Here is a 15,270-nt window from a genome sequence, read left to right as displayed (position 1 = left end):
AGCATATGACATCTTTGCATATAATAGAAGGCAAGTATTTATGACCAAAAACCACCTGCAATACCATAGCTGCACAGCAGCTGCGAGTCATTTGAGAAGTTTTTGGCATACTTATATTAATCATTGTTACAACGTGTTAGAGCATCCGTAGCAGCTGGTGCAAAAATTATGCCATTTTGCCACACCAAATGCTTACTTTATTATTTTACCACATCTCATTTATCAGATGTTTTATAATTCAATTCTATACATTAAAATAATATTTACTACACATTAAAATACATTAAAATAATATTTACTACACATTAAAATACATTATTTTGGTTTACCACATCTGTCTGTACTGTTGCAAATTTGCAATGGTACGGACACAAAATGGTATATGTGCCAAATATATGCAACATATGTAACATCTGCTAGGGAGCTATTTTTTGTGTTTGGTGTGGCACATATCCCACGTCTACTGTGGGTGCTCTTACAATATATATATATATATATATATATTTTTTTTTCTTTTTTGTTATAGTTTAGAAAATGTTTATGATGTTGTATTTATTTACTTTTATCATACTTTTATTATTATAATCACCTAGTATACACAATTAACGAAGATGATGCATGTATATGATTTATAAGATAATTATTATACAACAGAATTTTTTACACATCCATACAATAATCTTATAAAATCTAATATATTTTTATTCTTTTATTCTCAATCATTCCCATCAACCCCTCAAATCTCCCATTTCACACTTAACTAAAAAAAAAAAAATCCCTTTTCTCCCAACCTTTAATCTTTCTTTTTTTTTTTTTTTTTTTTTTTTTGTTTTTGTTTTGAGAATCAACCTTTGATCTTCTTGGTCCAAGTCGTGTAGAAGTGTTTAATAATATTTCAATACTTATTCAAGACATCAAACATGATCCAAATTTTGCATCACCAAAATAATAGAGATATCTATCATTATAAGCATTCCCTATTTTAAATATAGTCAAGAGTCAATTATTTACCACTAAAAATCCTCCCATAGATCTAATCCATCCATTGACAAAAACTCACACCCCATCATCCCCCATTCCCCCATAAAAAAGTTATCACACACGACACAACTCTTCACCTATCCACAATTCCACATCCCATCCACATTCTCTCTCTCTCTCTAATAAGAACGCTCCACACTTTTCCAATTCCCCCATTTACCATCTCTTTGTTAATTAGAGAGGAGGAGAGAGTTCTAGAGAGAGAAAAAAAAAAAAAAAACAGAGAGATAGAGAGAGAGACAGAGTATGAGCATGGCAAGATCATTATCTTCCATAACTCAACACCACCACCACCACCACCTCCAACTCCCTCGTCTCTCCACAAGCTCTCGCCTCCTCACTCTCCGAACCCAATCCTCCAAACCCCTCCCACCTCCCAACCCCACCGCCGCCGACTCACCGTCTTCCCCAGATCCTCTGCTTCGCAAGCTCGAGGACGCAATCCACCGCATAATCGTGCGCCGCTCCGCACCCGATTGGCTCCCTTTCCTCCCGGGCTCCTCCTACTGGGTCCCGCCGCCTCCGCACGGCCTCAACCACTTGGTCCACCACTTCGCTAAGCAAAACGACGTGTCGTTTGCCTCTTCGTCTTCCTCTTCTGTCCTCGGTGGCCCCACCGCCATTTCCACTGCCGCTTCCCAACGTGGCTGGCCTTCTTCCTCTTACTTCATCAATGGTTTGTTTGCTCTTTTTTTTCTCATCTGGGTGCCTTTCATTTTTGTTGGGTTTTCCTTGTTTTTAGCTAAATTAGCCATTTTTATGAGATATCCTCTGTATATTTGATGCTTTTCTCATCTGGGTGCCTTCTATTTTTGTTGGGTTTTCCTTGTTTTCAGCGAAATTAGCCATTTTTATGAGATATTTGCTCTTTTTTCTCATCTGGGTGACTTTTATTTTTGCTGGGTTTTCATTGTTTTTAGTTAAATTAGCCATTTTTATGAGATGCACTCTGTATATTTGATACTTGATTTGAGAGTCTGATTAAGAGAGCGGTTGCTTTCATTGTTGCTTTGCTCTTTTTTCTCATCTGGGTGCCTTTTATTTTTGTTGGGTTCTCATAGTTTATCTTTGGCTTTGCGTGCTTTTAGTTAAATTAGCCATTTTTAATGAGAAATCCTCTGTATATGGCAAATATGATGAGGGTCTTTCTGGGTTGGTTTGCTTTTACTTAATCTTTGTTGGGTTCTGACTGTTCAGATAGATATTTATCTGCAGCTAGTTTGTATTGTATGTGAAATTCTCGTTGTATCATTTCCAAGCAATTTCACCTATAAAAAAATTGTGATAATGCTTATATGGGTGCCTTTTATTTTTATTGGGTTTTCATTGTTTATCTTTGTGTTTTAGTGAAATTAACCATTTTTATGACGAATCCTCTGTATATTTGATACTTATAAACATGAGTCTTAATTAAGAAAGCGGCTATGGTTTTTAGTTTTTCTTTTGTTTGGCTTTCTGGGTTGGTTTGCTTTTAATTAATCTTTGTTGGGTTCTGATTTTTAGATAGATACGTATTTTCTGCAGCTAGTGAAATTCTGTCAATATGTCATACTTGTGTAGTGACTATGGTATAAGAGTCTTAATTAACAAAGCTGGTATTTTTTTAGTTTTTATTTTGTTTCGCTTTCTGGTTTTGTTTTGTTTTATTTTGATCTTTGTTGGTTCCTGATTGTTTAGATAGGTATTTGTCTGCAATTAGTTGAACTAGCTTTTTGTGTGTGACATACTCATTATAAATTAAGAAAATGGTTGCTTGTTACTTTGTTTGTGGTCTTATCTTATTCATATAGTGATTATGAGGATCTGATTGAACTGGAAAAAAAAAAAAGTAAACATTTTGCTTGTTTTTGTTGTTTAGGAAGTGATAACAATTAAAATTTTAACATTTGATGAGTGTCTGGGTTAAAATCTGTGCCAATTTTTTCTAGTGATGCATGATTTATAGGACAATAAAAAAGTGTTATATATTTTTTCTGATAATCTGTTAAGATAAGCAGACAATTTCATTAATAGATGCAAAAGGGGTGCAACCTAAATACATGGGAAGTGTTACACCTACAAATGTCATTTAAAATTACAAAGATCTATAAGCTCGAGTAGGTTAGTGAAAGAAAGCTGTATGTCTCAGACTTTCACTCAGATAATGATTGTAGATACAATATCTTCAACTCCAAAAAGTGATCTCTCACACTTTTTGAAGATTCTGGAATTTATTCCTCCAAATACACCACACGAGGCAAAGAGGAACTGCATTCCATATCTCTATGTGCTGATGCCAACCTAGCCGCCCTTTCCAACAAGCCAATAAAATACTTTTGGGAACATGTCACTGGACCCCAAATAGGAAAAATGCAATAGCCAAAGGCCCTAAGATTTTGTAGCAATATCACAACAAAGAAGCAAATGGTCTGTACCTGTACTGTTATTCTCATGTACATACAGCACCAATCAACAACAACAATATTGCTCTAACTCATATTCTCCATTGTTAAGATTTTCCCTAATGCCGCTGTCCATACAAAGAATGCTACTCAAGCTAGAACTTTGGGCTTCTAAATGCTCCTCCGTTGGAAAAAGGAATTTTAAGATCATTTTTGAGTCAAAATTGATATAATTATGACTTTTAAAGATTATTTTTGATCTAAGATAAATATCATACTCTAGCCTAATCTAAGTGTTTATGTGTGTGAATCTCCCTCCTAGAGACTTGAACCCCAGCCCTTGCTCGTCCACCCCTGTTGATGAAAAGATGAGGGAGAGTCAAAATGATTTGGTCATGTGTAGATGAGAGTAACTAATGCACCAATAAGAAAGAGTGAGTTTATCCTAGTTGAGGGAAAGAAAAAAGGTAGAGGAAGACCAAAAATCACATTAGTAGAAGTAATAAAAAATGACATGTTAATTAATGGAGTAATAGAGAATATGACTTTAGATAGAGTAGAATGGAGGCAAAGAATACATATGACCAGCCCCTAACTAATATGTTGAGGATCTAGTTGAGGATCCATAGTTGACCCCGAAATTATGAAGGCTTTGTTTTCTGTTGTTGTATGTAAAAAGGATATCCATTGATGGATCATTTCGGTTTTTGGTATTTTTGACAGGAAATTAGAAAAAAATTGTATTGTTCTGACTTCTTAGTCTGGCAGAAGCATTCTCATGCAACCCAATTCAACCAAAAGACCTATCTGCTTATGACCGGGGGTTTTTATGCTTGATTTTTCCTACAAAGTATGAAGTGTTCTTCGTATAAGCTCTCTCTCTCTCTCTCTGTGATAAATATTCGTTCTCCATTGGTCACTTGACAGTCAACACGTGTATAATTCCTTCAAATTTCTGAAAGTTTAATGGTAAAGTTCTTGCTAGATGAACCTAGATGCCTTGAAATTTCAGTTTTAGCTGTTTGCTGGTTCTTCATTATTCATGTCTCATGAAATTTTTTGATGTTGAATTTTGTGTCTGGAAAGTTCTGTCCCATGTACTAGGAGTGCCAAAACCTCTCGATGATAGAAGCTATAGAAGTGATAGAAACATTCAGCGTTGAACAATTTCTAACCTATTTTATATGTGCTTTTGTAAGTCTCCAGATATTTTCATCTGTGTATTGACAAGTATTTTTTTTGGGTAGGGGCTTGTATTGACATTTATTTCATTTTGGGTAGGGGCGTGGGTTTCACATGTCTTAAACATCATTCTACGCCTTTAGTTGGTATTGGTTACACATGGCTGTTTAATGTTGTTGAGAATGTTCATATTTTTAAGGTATTTAATTGGTGCTCGGTATAAATCACGGTGATGTTAGTACGAGGCTAGATATCTAACCTGCATTTGATATAATCACAGTGATTTTAGTATTAGTCTAGAAAATTCTGAGGGTTGAAAGTTTCATTGCAACTTCAATCTACAAAAATCAAATCTTAGCATGATCAAGCTGTAGATATAATGTTCTAATCTTTTATTGAAAAAAAGAAAAGAAAAAAGGCCGTGGATATATTATATAATGTTGCTTACACTGCTTTTTCTTCTTTGGTTCTAGGTGCATCACCACATCCAGTGGAAGGAGAGTCAATATTTATTATTAATGGATCTCAACCTGAGGATGAGGATTGATGTAACAGTTTTTTCTACTGGCATCTAGGGTGAGTTTTCTTTTTTATGTTAGTATTTATTTCTATAGAACTTAAATTTGTTGAAGTGGTACAAATTATGGTAATCATAAAAAATATTTAGAGAAAAAATTGATTTCCAATACAGAGAGAAATAGAAATTCTGGTTCATTTGTCTTTGTCCTGTGACGAGGAAAACTAATTCAACTGAGAGATAGAGAGAGAAGCCCCCAAACAACTATCTCAAATGGTTAGGAGTCTCAGGAGTAAAACACACAAATTGGAGATATTGTCCACATTGTAGGTATCACAATTTTCTTGGGCCTATTGTTATAATATATAGATTATATATCATGTTGTGCAAGACTGCAAGAACACTGAATCAGCATGACCAGCAATAAAAAAAAAGTACTGTTATTAAGTGTTTTGTTTGTTTAAATTCTCGAATTAGACTGTCAGTAACCTCTGCACTGAATTTCAAATGATTATGACTTTGTTCCAAAAATGGATGTTTAGGATAGAGATATTCAAGGGTCTTTGTCATCTTAAATGACTGATTATTAAGAAAAAGTCATGTTCATCATCCAAGTGGCAGCAGCTTTTTAATGGAAAAAGTCACTCTATATTGATTTAATAGGAAATAGTAGATAAATAACTTTGGTCCAGACCCTTTGGTTTTTTTTAAGCAAGCAAAACTTTATTAGAAATGTAACTTTGGCTCAGACCTGTGTGATGATGAAGAAACCTATTTGTAACGCAAGAACTAAGAAGCCTGCTGCATTAGTCTGATCACTGTTAGTGGGGTGGAACTGGTCTGTTGGAAGCTTTTTTTTGAGCCTCACATGAAAGCTTAAAAAAAAGGCATCTAATAAAATTATCCTTGATATGACATTACTTGCTTTTAATTTAGAAGGGATAAAAAAAGTAAAATTGGAGGACGTTTGAGGATCCGGATAGATCCGAGGACCAAATGCTTGCTTTCTTTTCTGGTTCCCTTTTTGATTGGGCTAGGACTTGGGGACTCACATCTAGCGACTCTCAGCCTCTTCTCCTTAGCTCTCTTTCTTTGAAATTTATTTTTTCTTTGTTTTTTGTTTGCTGATGTTCCTTCTCTTTTGTACTTATGTTTTGCTGTTACTTATTTGCATCTAGCAGTTTTCTTGAATATACTCTCTTACCTATCAAAAAAAAAAAAAAAAAAGTGTAAAATCTTATTAAAGATTGTTTGTATACTTATGATAGCTTGCCTTTGTGGATGTGCAGGCTCATCCAGACATGTATATTGTATGTAGAAAGAAGGATAAAAGAACCTTTTAATCAATGGGGAGGAGCTGTACAGATGCAACCAGTTAAGTAAGGAGCAAATAATTCCATTCCGAATTTTCAGTGGCTTAAGTTTCTGATTGTATAACTTGTGTGTTATAAAGTCAATAAATTGTCTAGAAAAGAAAAAGAAAAAATCGAAAAATTGTCTGCACTTGTATGTTATGTGTATCCACCCTACTATGTTAGTTATCTTTTTCTCAAAATTTTTTCTCCTGCTTTTCTTTGGGTGTACATGTATATATGGCAGTTACACATTGGCAATTTTTTTTTTTTAAAAAAAATTTTTAGTTGGATTTGGATTTTCATGGATTTTTGTTACATTCAAATCAATCATCTTTTCCCCTTTCTCATATTTATTTTCACTGCAAAAAGTGGAGAATGGCCATAAGAATGTGATACATCTTTATATAGACTCATTTGACTACAAAAGGAGCCTGCCATTAATTATTAAATCAAGTTAATTACAGTGGTTCATAAGCAATATTAGCCATTTCAAACTCTACGTCTACTTTTTTATGTGGATTAGGTGCAATGATTGCGGCCAATTATAATTTGATGTGAAAGAACAAGAGGTCAAAGTTAGATGTGCTAATTGAACAAAACCTGCCTTTTGAATACAAGAACGGATTTGGAGAGTTGTTGCTGATACAAAAGTCATGTATGATGTATGGTTTAATTAAAAAATTATAAGAAAATAAATTAAAACTATATAAATAATCAGAGCCACAATTAAAAAAAAAAAAAATTACGATGCATAATATATGTACATATATTAAGTCACTTTTCAACATAAAATTATGAGTACTTGAAATTTTTGTTTAATAGAATTTGAGTTGAAATAGAATTTCTAATGGGATTTTGCAATAGAGTTTTAACTTTAATGTAATCTATTGGTAATAGAAGAGGTTGTTTCCCAATAGAGTTTTAACTTTAATGCAATCTATTAAAAGTATACAACTTAACGTTACCTTACCTCAATTGAATTCGTTCTCTTTAGCCATTATTATCCTACTATAAATACTACCCTCAACCCCAACTTTTAAACCCCATCAAAACCTGAATTCCCTATGCAAAAACATGAAGTCCAAGTTGACTCTCAAAGATTTTGAGGGTCTCAAAGATTCCGAGAATTTGAAATATGCTGCTCTAAATTGTGTTTCACTTAAAAGACTGCTTGTGCTTTCAAGTGTTGCTGCTGAGAGATATGAAGAAGAAAAGCTTAAACGAGGTCTTTCTTCTAACGTCATTGAGGGTTGTGCTTAACAGCCTAAACAAGAGAAAGAAAAGGCCTTGAGGAAACCCATAGTTGAAATAGGAAAAATGTTTGGTTCTGCTACTCAAGTTCATAAGATCAATACTAGACAAGACTATGATCGTGTGACAACAACAGAACAAGAAAAGCTCACTCTAATGGGTTCTTCATTCAAGAGTATCACTAAGAGCTGTGAAACAATTGTGTTGTCTAAACAAGAAAGATTGTTGAGAGATAAGGCTTTGAAGAAACCCATGACTGACTCGTTGTTATGCAAAGAAAAGGGTTTTGAGAGAGAAAAATTAATGGGTTCTACCATAGAAGCCATAAGAAAGATGGATGAAATAAAAAGGCATCGACCTATGACTAAATTTGATGGGGGATTTCATGCCATGAAAGAGGAAAAACCCATGAGTCCTGACTTCTTGTTTTGTCAAAGAGAAAAGGGTCTTGAGGGAGAAAAAATAATGGGTGCTGCCATAAAAGCCCAAAGAAAGATGATCAATGCAAAGAGAAGTAAATTTTATGGGGAATGTTCATCAAAGATTGAGGAAAAACCCAATAATAGAAAGAACAAGAGGTCAAAGTCAGGTGTTCCAATTGAACTAAACCTGCCTTTTGAATACAAGAATTTTATCAAGACAGTGAAAGGATTTGAAGAGTTGTTGCTGATACAAAAGGCACTATACCCAACTGACATAGCAAAAATGGAGAACCGTTTATCAATGCCTCTAGGCCAAATTAGAGCAAAATTTTTGAGAGAGGAAGAGAAACAAGATCTTGATCAACACCGAATGGAAGTAGAAGTTCCATTCATTGAGCCATCGGGTACATTCAACAAGGCATTTTTAAGGCAATGGGACATGAAAAAGGCTTCAGGTAGTAAAAGTTCAATGTATGTGTTGAAGAAAAATTGGAATGATATTGTCATGGCTAATAAGCTTAAGGAAGACGATGTTGTACAAGTTTGGTCATTCCGGCTTGAGAAAGATGATCAACTTTGTCTGGCTCTCGTTGTTGTTAGAAGTGCAGAGGCTAATATTAGTGATGACAAGCAAAGCACATAGCAGCAGCTTCTCAAAGTATTAGGCAAGCCTAATAAGTTTAATTTAGTGTCTCAAATTCTGGTTTTTCTTTTTAGGTAGTGTAGTTTCTATGATCTATGGGAAGTGAGATCTTGCAAAGTTTTTATTTTATTTTATTTTTTAAGATATATAGATTTTTGGAGGCTTTTTCATGAATAATATTTATCAATGTTTAGAACTTTAGCCGTAGATTTCGTTTGTTCAATCTTATTTTTCTTTTACCTTTGAACTAGTATTATGCGTGTATGATGTATAGTTTAATTAAAAATTATATCTAAATAAATTAGAACTATATAAGTAATTAGTGAACCACATTAAAAAAAAAATTAAATTCTTGAAATTTTGTTAGTAGAATTTTTGTTGAAATAGAATTTTAAATCTATTGAAATTTTGTAATAGAGTTTTATGTAGACTAAACTATTAATAATATAATTTAATTTAGATTAAAATATCTTAATAATCAATGAGTTTTGAAACTTTTGGTAATAGAGTCTTAGTTGATATAAAGTTTAATTTTTTTTTGAATTTAGGTAATAGAGTTTTATGTAGAGTAAAAAGTAGTTTCTCAAAAAAAGAGTTTTATGTAGAGTAAATTTATAGTAATAGAGTTTAATCTACTATAAACTATATTAATAATTAATGAGATTTTATACTTGCAACTTTTATTAAATAATACTATACGATATGAACAAATTAGTTTAACCAATAGTTTGCCGAAAATTTATTTGTAGAACAAAAAACAAATATAACTTGGTAACATAACTGTAGGGGCGGTTTTTGGGGCTCAGGCCCAACAGGCGGGCGGTTCTGGCCCAAAAGTCCCTCAACAATGAATTTGTAGAGAGTAGGTTACAGAACTAGGTTTTTGACAGCGGAAATGTAGTTATGAACAAGCCATGCAACCAGTTGGACGTAAGGATATTCCTCCAAGTTTTTGGAATAACAGTCCGTGGGGCTGTATCTTTTGCTTTTTATCTCTCACTCCTTTCTCTTTCTTTCTATCTTTTTCTCCTTTCTCCTCGCGATCCCTTCGCCATGGGGATCTCCTTCTCTTATATAGCATCCTTCCTAAGATCACGACTCTACACTTGTTAATCATCTGGGCTTCTACTTGAGTGCCTGTCCCATAGGACATCCTCCCTCTTTTCTGTGAGTTGCACTGGCCAAGATAATTCTGTGCTCCTGTCCTTTCCACATTAATGCGGCTGGAAAAGTAGCTCCTTGGCATTTAATGCGGCAATCGTGGTTGCCCCCCCCCCCCCTTCCCTGAACGTCATGCACTGTTCTTTCGTATTGGATGACTTTTCGCCATGTACAGGGTATGAATTGGACACACACTTGGCGAGTCCGAGGAGGTAATCCTCCTCGGACGCCCCTAAGCAGGCCCGGCCCAACATGGTTGGGTCGGGATATCCTATGCCCATGCCTTTTCTTCTTGTCGTGGTTGGACTTAGTACATGTATTATGGCCCAATGTCGACTGACGGATTTTACCCCTACAATAACAAACCAGGATATATCACTATTGATCTATGAGGATTATATTATCATATATATCAAGAATAACAGCTGACAATGGATGTATTGATTGTTACATGACCGAGATTTAAACGGAGAATTTTTGTGGTAACACTAATTTATTTTAGATTAAACTCTATTAATAATAGTTAGTTTTAAGTAAAACTCTATTGCCTAAATTTTAAGAAATTTAAAGTTCTACTTTAATTAAAATTCTATTACCAAAAGTTCAAGTAATTTTTTAAATATTTACTTTATTTAATTAATTACATATTATAGTTTATGTTTTAATATCAAAAAATTTATTCATTATGTACACCATATGCTTGGGCAAAGTTGTTATATATATATAAAATAATACGATATATATCACCCGATATTTTTTTTATACTTCTATCAATATTTATTTTTTATTTTTACCTTCCCATATCTCGATTTTGTCAATTTTTTACCGAAACCATTGGTGAGATCTTGTCCAGATTTAAAACCACTCTCCTCCCATATCCTAAATCACGTTTAGCATAAATTTAGATCAATAATCTTACCATACAACCATCAAAAAATCACAAAAGGAGAATAACAATAGACAATCTCATGCACACCACATACTAAAGAAATGGATAAAGACAATAAAGAATCATAAAGAAAATGTTATATTAAAATATGAAATCATAAACAAACCCAAGTTTAGATCTAGAAAAAAATTCAAGCAAAAGCTTTAGAAATTCTTTGACTCACCATCTTGCTATTAAACCCTAATTCCTACATGCTATATCATTGTCTTCATCATTTCTTAGAATTGATAATATCATGTAAAATCTACTAAATGATGCATTAGCAAGATCAGATAATGCATGATCATAACAATGAACAATGAACACATACACTAATTAACAATGAAATTCTAATTCACATGATTATTTCCTAACGATCATTAGAAGTAAAAATACCTTAATGCCAAATTATCAATTACTCCATTCAATTAATTAAATCCCATGAAATTAAAAAAAGGAAACACGCTTTTTTATTGACTTTTGTTTTTTGGTGGAAAATAATTAAATATATTGCTAAACTTGCAGCTTGAACTTTTTTCCCTTAGACCCACAAACATTTTGTGCATGCTTTTTTACTAACTATTCCATAATAAAATAGGTCCAACTTAAACTCAAAATCTGACAAGGCTAGGTCATTGTCTTTATTTTGGATTTCTAAAATTGGTAGGGACGGTTTTGATCACCCATAATTTTAAGTCCAAATATATGGGTGATCGCTTCATTCAATTCAAGTCCATGACATTAAAAATGGAAACTTGCTCTTCTACTTACCAAATCCATGGTGAAATGGGCTTGGGCTTAAACTCAAAACCAGACAGGGCTAAATCATTGCCTTTATATTGGATTTCCAAAATTGGTAGGGTGGATTTTGATCGCCCATATTTGTTACCATTTTCTTTGCAAGTATTTAACAAGTTAATAATTATTTAGGAACTTTGGATACTTATTTGAAGTAGCTAGAATTCTTCGTATTCATTTTTTAGGAAGAATAGGCCCCACATATTTTTTTTTCTCCTTTTCTCTCTTCCATCATCCAACCATTAAATAAAGATATTATTAATCTTTAATCAACGACCCTTCAAATGACTGATGTGATCTAATTATATTTCTACAACTCAATGGGACAGTTTTACTTGCTGAAAATTTTGACCACTTCTTTATCTATAGTTGTGGATAGAAATATAACCCTACAAGGTTTTTTTTTTTTTTTTTTTTTAGAAATATAACCCTACAAGTAAACATTTATTTTTTCAGCAATCACAAAATAAATACATGACAGGTCTTGTAAAAACTCATCACCTCAGCCAATAGATAATAATGTGATTGAAATAATCAAAAGTCTCTTAAAAGCCACCACCTAATGAGTACTAGTAAACGGTAAACACCATTTTAAACTACCCCTTGTTTAAATCAAAAGCTGGTGTCAAAGACGCAAAGGAAAACCTCCTTATGAGAATAAATAATTATATATGTAAAATTATCTAGCTAGCTAATTTTGTTTGAAGAAAAATTTAGATTCTATAAATTGTAGCTTTGCATTGCATTCAATTTTTAATCAATAAAACAGAAAGCTGAAAACTGTGTAGATGAACTGACACTTTTTGGTGTTTTTAATGAAAACATTTAAGGTTTAAACTTCTTTCCTTCATAGTAACTATTGAATTATCAAAAAATAAAAAAACTAACAGAATGGAGGAGGAGTCGCTTAACTATATATGAATGTAAACAACATTGGGATACTTAAGAAGATGATGATAGTAGTAATAATACAATCAATAATGTTAGCCGTAATGCTAGCTGATGAGCCTTCTCTTTTCCTCTATCACTCCTTTTCGCCGACGTCCCTCTCTGCCTTCTCCGCTTTTCCGTCGCCTTTCCTATTTCGATCCACCTGATGGTGTGGTTTGGTATTTAGCTAGAAAGAGCGATACAATATGCCAATGGAGGAAACATAATCTTGATGATTACATGATGTGTGTTGCTAGAATTATGAATCTATGCTTTTACGGATACAGACATGGCCTTCGAATGGAGTCTTATTTGTTTATTTGTTCAACGTTCACCAAACTTGTTCTTGTATATTTGTAGTAGAAGAGTAATTGTTAGTTCACATACGTACCTTATTTTACATTACACTATACATAATTTATTTTTTTGAATTGAAATAGAGACTTAAAGTCACGATTTTAATTTAAAAACTTAAACATGTGTATGATGGGTGTAATAATCAGTGTGTAATAAACAGTAAACACTGCTCAATAATATATATAAAATGCCCTATTTATGTTTGTTTGGTATATAATGTGAACATTGATTATACATAGAATAGGAATCAGCATTGTTGAAAAAGTAAAAGTTGTTGAAATGGGATATAAAACAGTTCCAATTCATGTTTGCTTGCTCGTAACATTTGAATATAACACTAAAAATTCATTCTATTTATACGCAGAATAGGAATCAGTATTGTTGAAAAAGTAAAAGTTGTTAAAATGGAATATAAAATACTTCCAATTCATGTTTGCTTGCTCGTAACATTTGAATATAACACTAAAAATTCATTCTATTTATACGCAAAATAGGAATCAGTATTGTTGAAAAAGTAAAAGTTGTTGAAATGGAATATAAAACAATTCCAATTCATGTTTGCTTGCTCGTAACATTTGAATATAACACCAAAAATTCATTCTATGGATTTAAGTGGATCGAGTTGGAGTTTTCAAGACTTGAAACTTAAATCCATCTCAAATTATCAATATCAATCGAGTTTTAAAGGGGGAACTACCAAATCCATCTCAAACGCTTTTTGAAGAATAATTAGGGTTACAAATTTACAATGAATTGAAAACCTGCCAAACTTGCCTATAGCATCCTTGAAGGTTAAAGTACAATTAATTTTGTACTGCGTATATAGTCTTATTTTGTAAATCTCTTTAACGTTAGTATGGCACTTAGACAATTTTTGAAAATACAGGGTTTAATTGAAAAATTTTAAAATCTTGAAAACTGGGGTAAACTTTAGCACTAAAATAGTAAAAAAGAGTTTAAACTTCAAAACCTGCTTTTTATCACGGGAATTATTCATGTATTACATTTACACTATATAATATATACATGTCTTATATTGTTTTCTTGAGACTTCTTCATACCTTGATGCAAATTGTATTATCTTATATATATTGTGCAGTGTAATATGTCTAGACAATTGACATGGCTATTAAATTATATGTTGCAATTACACTACTGTATTAAAATATACAGCTTTGTATTTTATTTTTGAGAAAAAAAAATATACAGCTTTATCCCAAAGACATAAACAACAGTCCTAATCATCTAAAGTCCTCATGTTGTTCATTACAACTATACAGCATTCGAATGATAGTCTTTGTGTAAGTCTGACTATAATTTACTTGATGTTCCACACTTCCACTAAATGCTGTGTGTGTGTGTATATATATATATATATATGATTTTTAAACTTTGGTCTATAAAGAAGGCAAAAAAAGAAAAAAAAATGTGACAAATTGTAATAAGTGAAGTATAAAGTAGAATATTCAGAATGAAACAGAAAATTATTCATATATATAATAATAATAATAATTATATATCCATCACCATCAACAAATTCACTACAAAAAATAGAATAGGCTCAGGTGGATCATAAGAAATAAAATACTCTCGTGCATTCAAATAGCGTGTAAAACTAATAAAACTTTTTGTTGTCAAATAAGAAACTTAAAATTAAATCATGCATACATCAAAACGAACCAGGAACCTCGATGTCTTGACATGTTTAGATACCTGATGATAAAAACCATAATTATATAGCAAATTCCATAACTTCACATCCTAAGATATTATTTTGAACAAAACTAATAATATCTACTAAAAAATAAAACAGAAAAACAACTTGCATCTACAATATTTAGAAGAACTAAAGATTGTAACTTACTAGAGCTCGGATTGAGATTCTGCCTCCCTCTCGAACAAACTGTTCTTCACCTTCTCCTTTGTGTTCTTCACCGTTTCACCCACTATTTTTGCGGCAGTTTTAGCAGAATCCTCCACAGTTGCTTTGCACTTACCCAAACTTTGGGTAACAGCCTCTTTCCCTTACGCTCCAGCGCCACCTGCAGCTCCATTGGCTTCAGCTTCGTCTCCACCCCTAAAACTGAAACCCGCCACAACTTTCAACTTTGGAAACACACACACAGTTGTGTGGGTGCTGAGAAATGAACATTGAATAAAAATAAAACATAAAGAAAAAAAAAAAAAAAAAAAAAAAGGCCTCATGTAGATATGTTCTTTTTGCTTACAGGAAATCTCTTTATCAAGCTGAGAGGTATCTCATGAGTCGGTCTCATAAGACTGCATAGCCTCTCCCAAAAGGTG

General features: G+C 32.8%; 2 protein-coding genes across 2 annotated transcripts; both read left to right on the top strand.

The window, feature by feature from the left end:
* Nucleotides 1-1,053: 1,053 nt before the first annotated feature.
* LOC126727543 (uncharacterized) lies at nucleotides 1,054-6,737 on the top strand. Its single transcript, XM_050433250.1, has 3 exons — nucleotides 1,054-1,717; nucleotides 5,078-5,180; nucleotides 6,411-6,737. The coding sequence occupies exons 1-2, from the start codon at nucleotides 1,288-1,290 to the stop codon at nucleotides 5,149-5,151; spliced, it is 504 nt and encodes a 167-aa protein (XP_050289207.1). The 5' UTR covers nucleotides 1,054-1,287; the 3' UTR covers nucleotides 5,152-5,180; nucleotides 6,411-6,737.
* A 126-nt stretch (nucleotides 6,738-6,863) lies between these two features.
* On the top strand, nucleotides 6,864-8,944 carry LOC126727542 (B3 domain-containing protein At1g32030-like). The gene has a single exon (XM_050433249.1). It carries the CDS (start codon nucleotides 7,794-7,796, stop codon nucleotides 8,790-8,792), a length of 999 nt encoding a protein of 332 aa, XP_050289206.1. The 5' UTR covers nucleotides 6,864-7,793; the 3' UTR covers nucleotides 8,793-8,944.
* The last annotated feature ends 6,326 nt before the right edge of the window (nucleotides 8,945-15,270 follow it).

The sequence above is a fragment of the Quercus robur genome, chromosome 5, assembly GCF_932294415.1.
Source record: "Quercus robur chromosome 5, dhQueRobu3.1, whole genome shotgun sequence".
NCBI lineage: Eukaryota > Viridiplantae > Streptophyta > Magnoliopsida > Fagales > Fagaceae > Quercus > Quercus robur.
This window is presented reverse-complemented; position numbering and strand designations above follow the sequence as displayed.

What these genes read in the sequence shown, in the direction of transcription:
- LOC126727543 (XM_050433250.1), top strand. Translation starts at nt 1,288, where the DNA reads ATGAGCATGGCAAGATCATTATCTTCCATAACTCAACACCACCACCAC. An exon ending in TTCCTCTTACTTCATCAATG is followed by an intron (nt 1,718 to 5,077) that starts GTTTGTTTGCTC and finishes CTTTGGTTCTAG; the next exon opens with GTGCATCACCACATCCAGTG.
- LOC126727542 (XM_050433249.1), top strand. Translation starts at nt 7,794, where the DNA reads ATGTTTGGTTCTGCTACTCAAGTTCATAAGATCAATACTAGACAAGAC.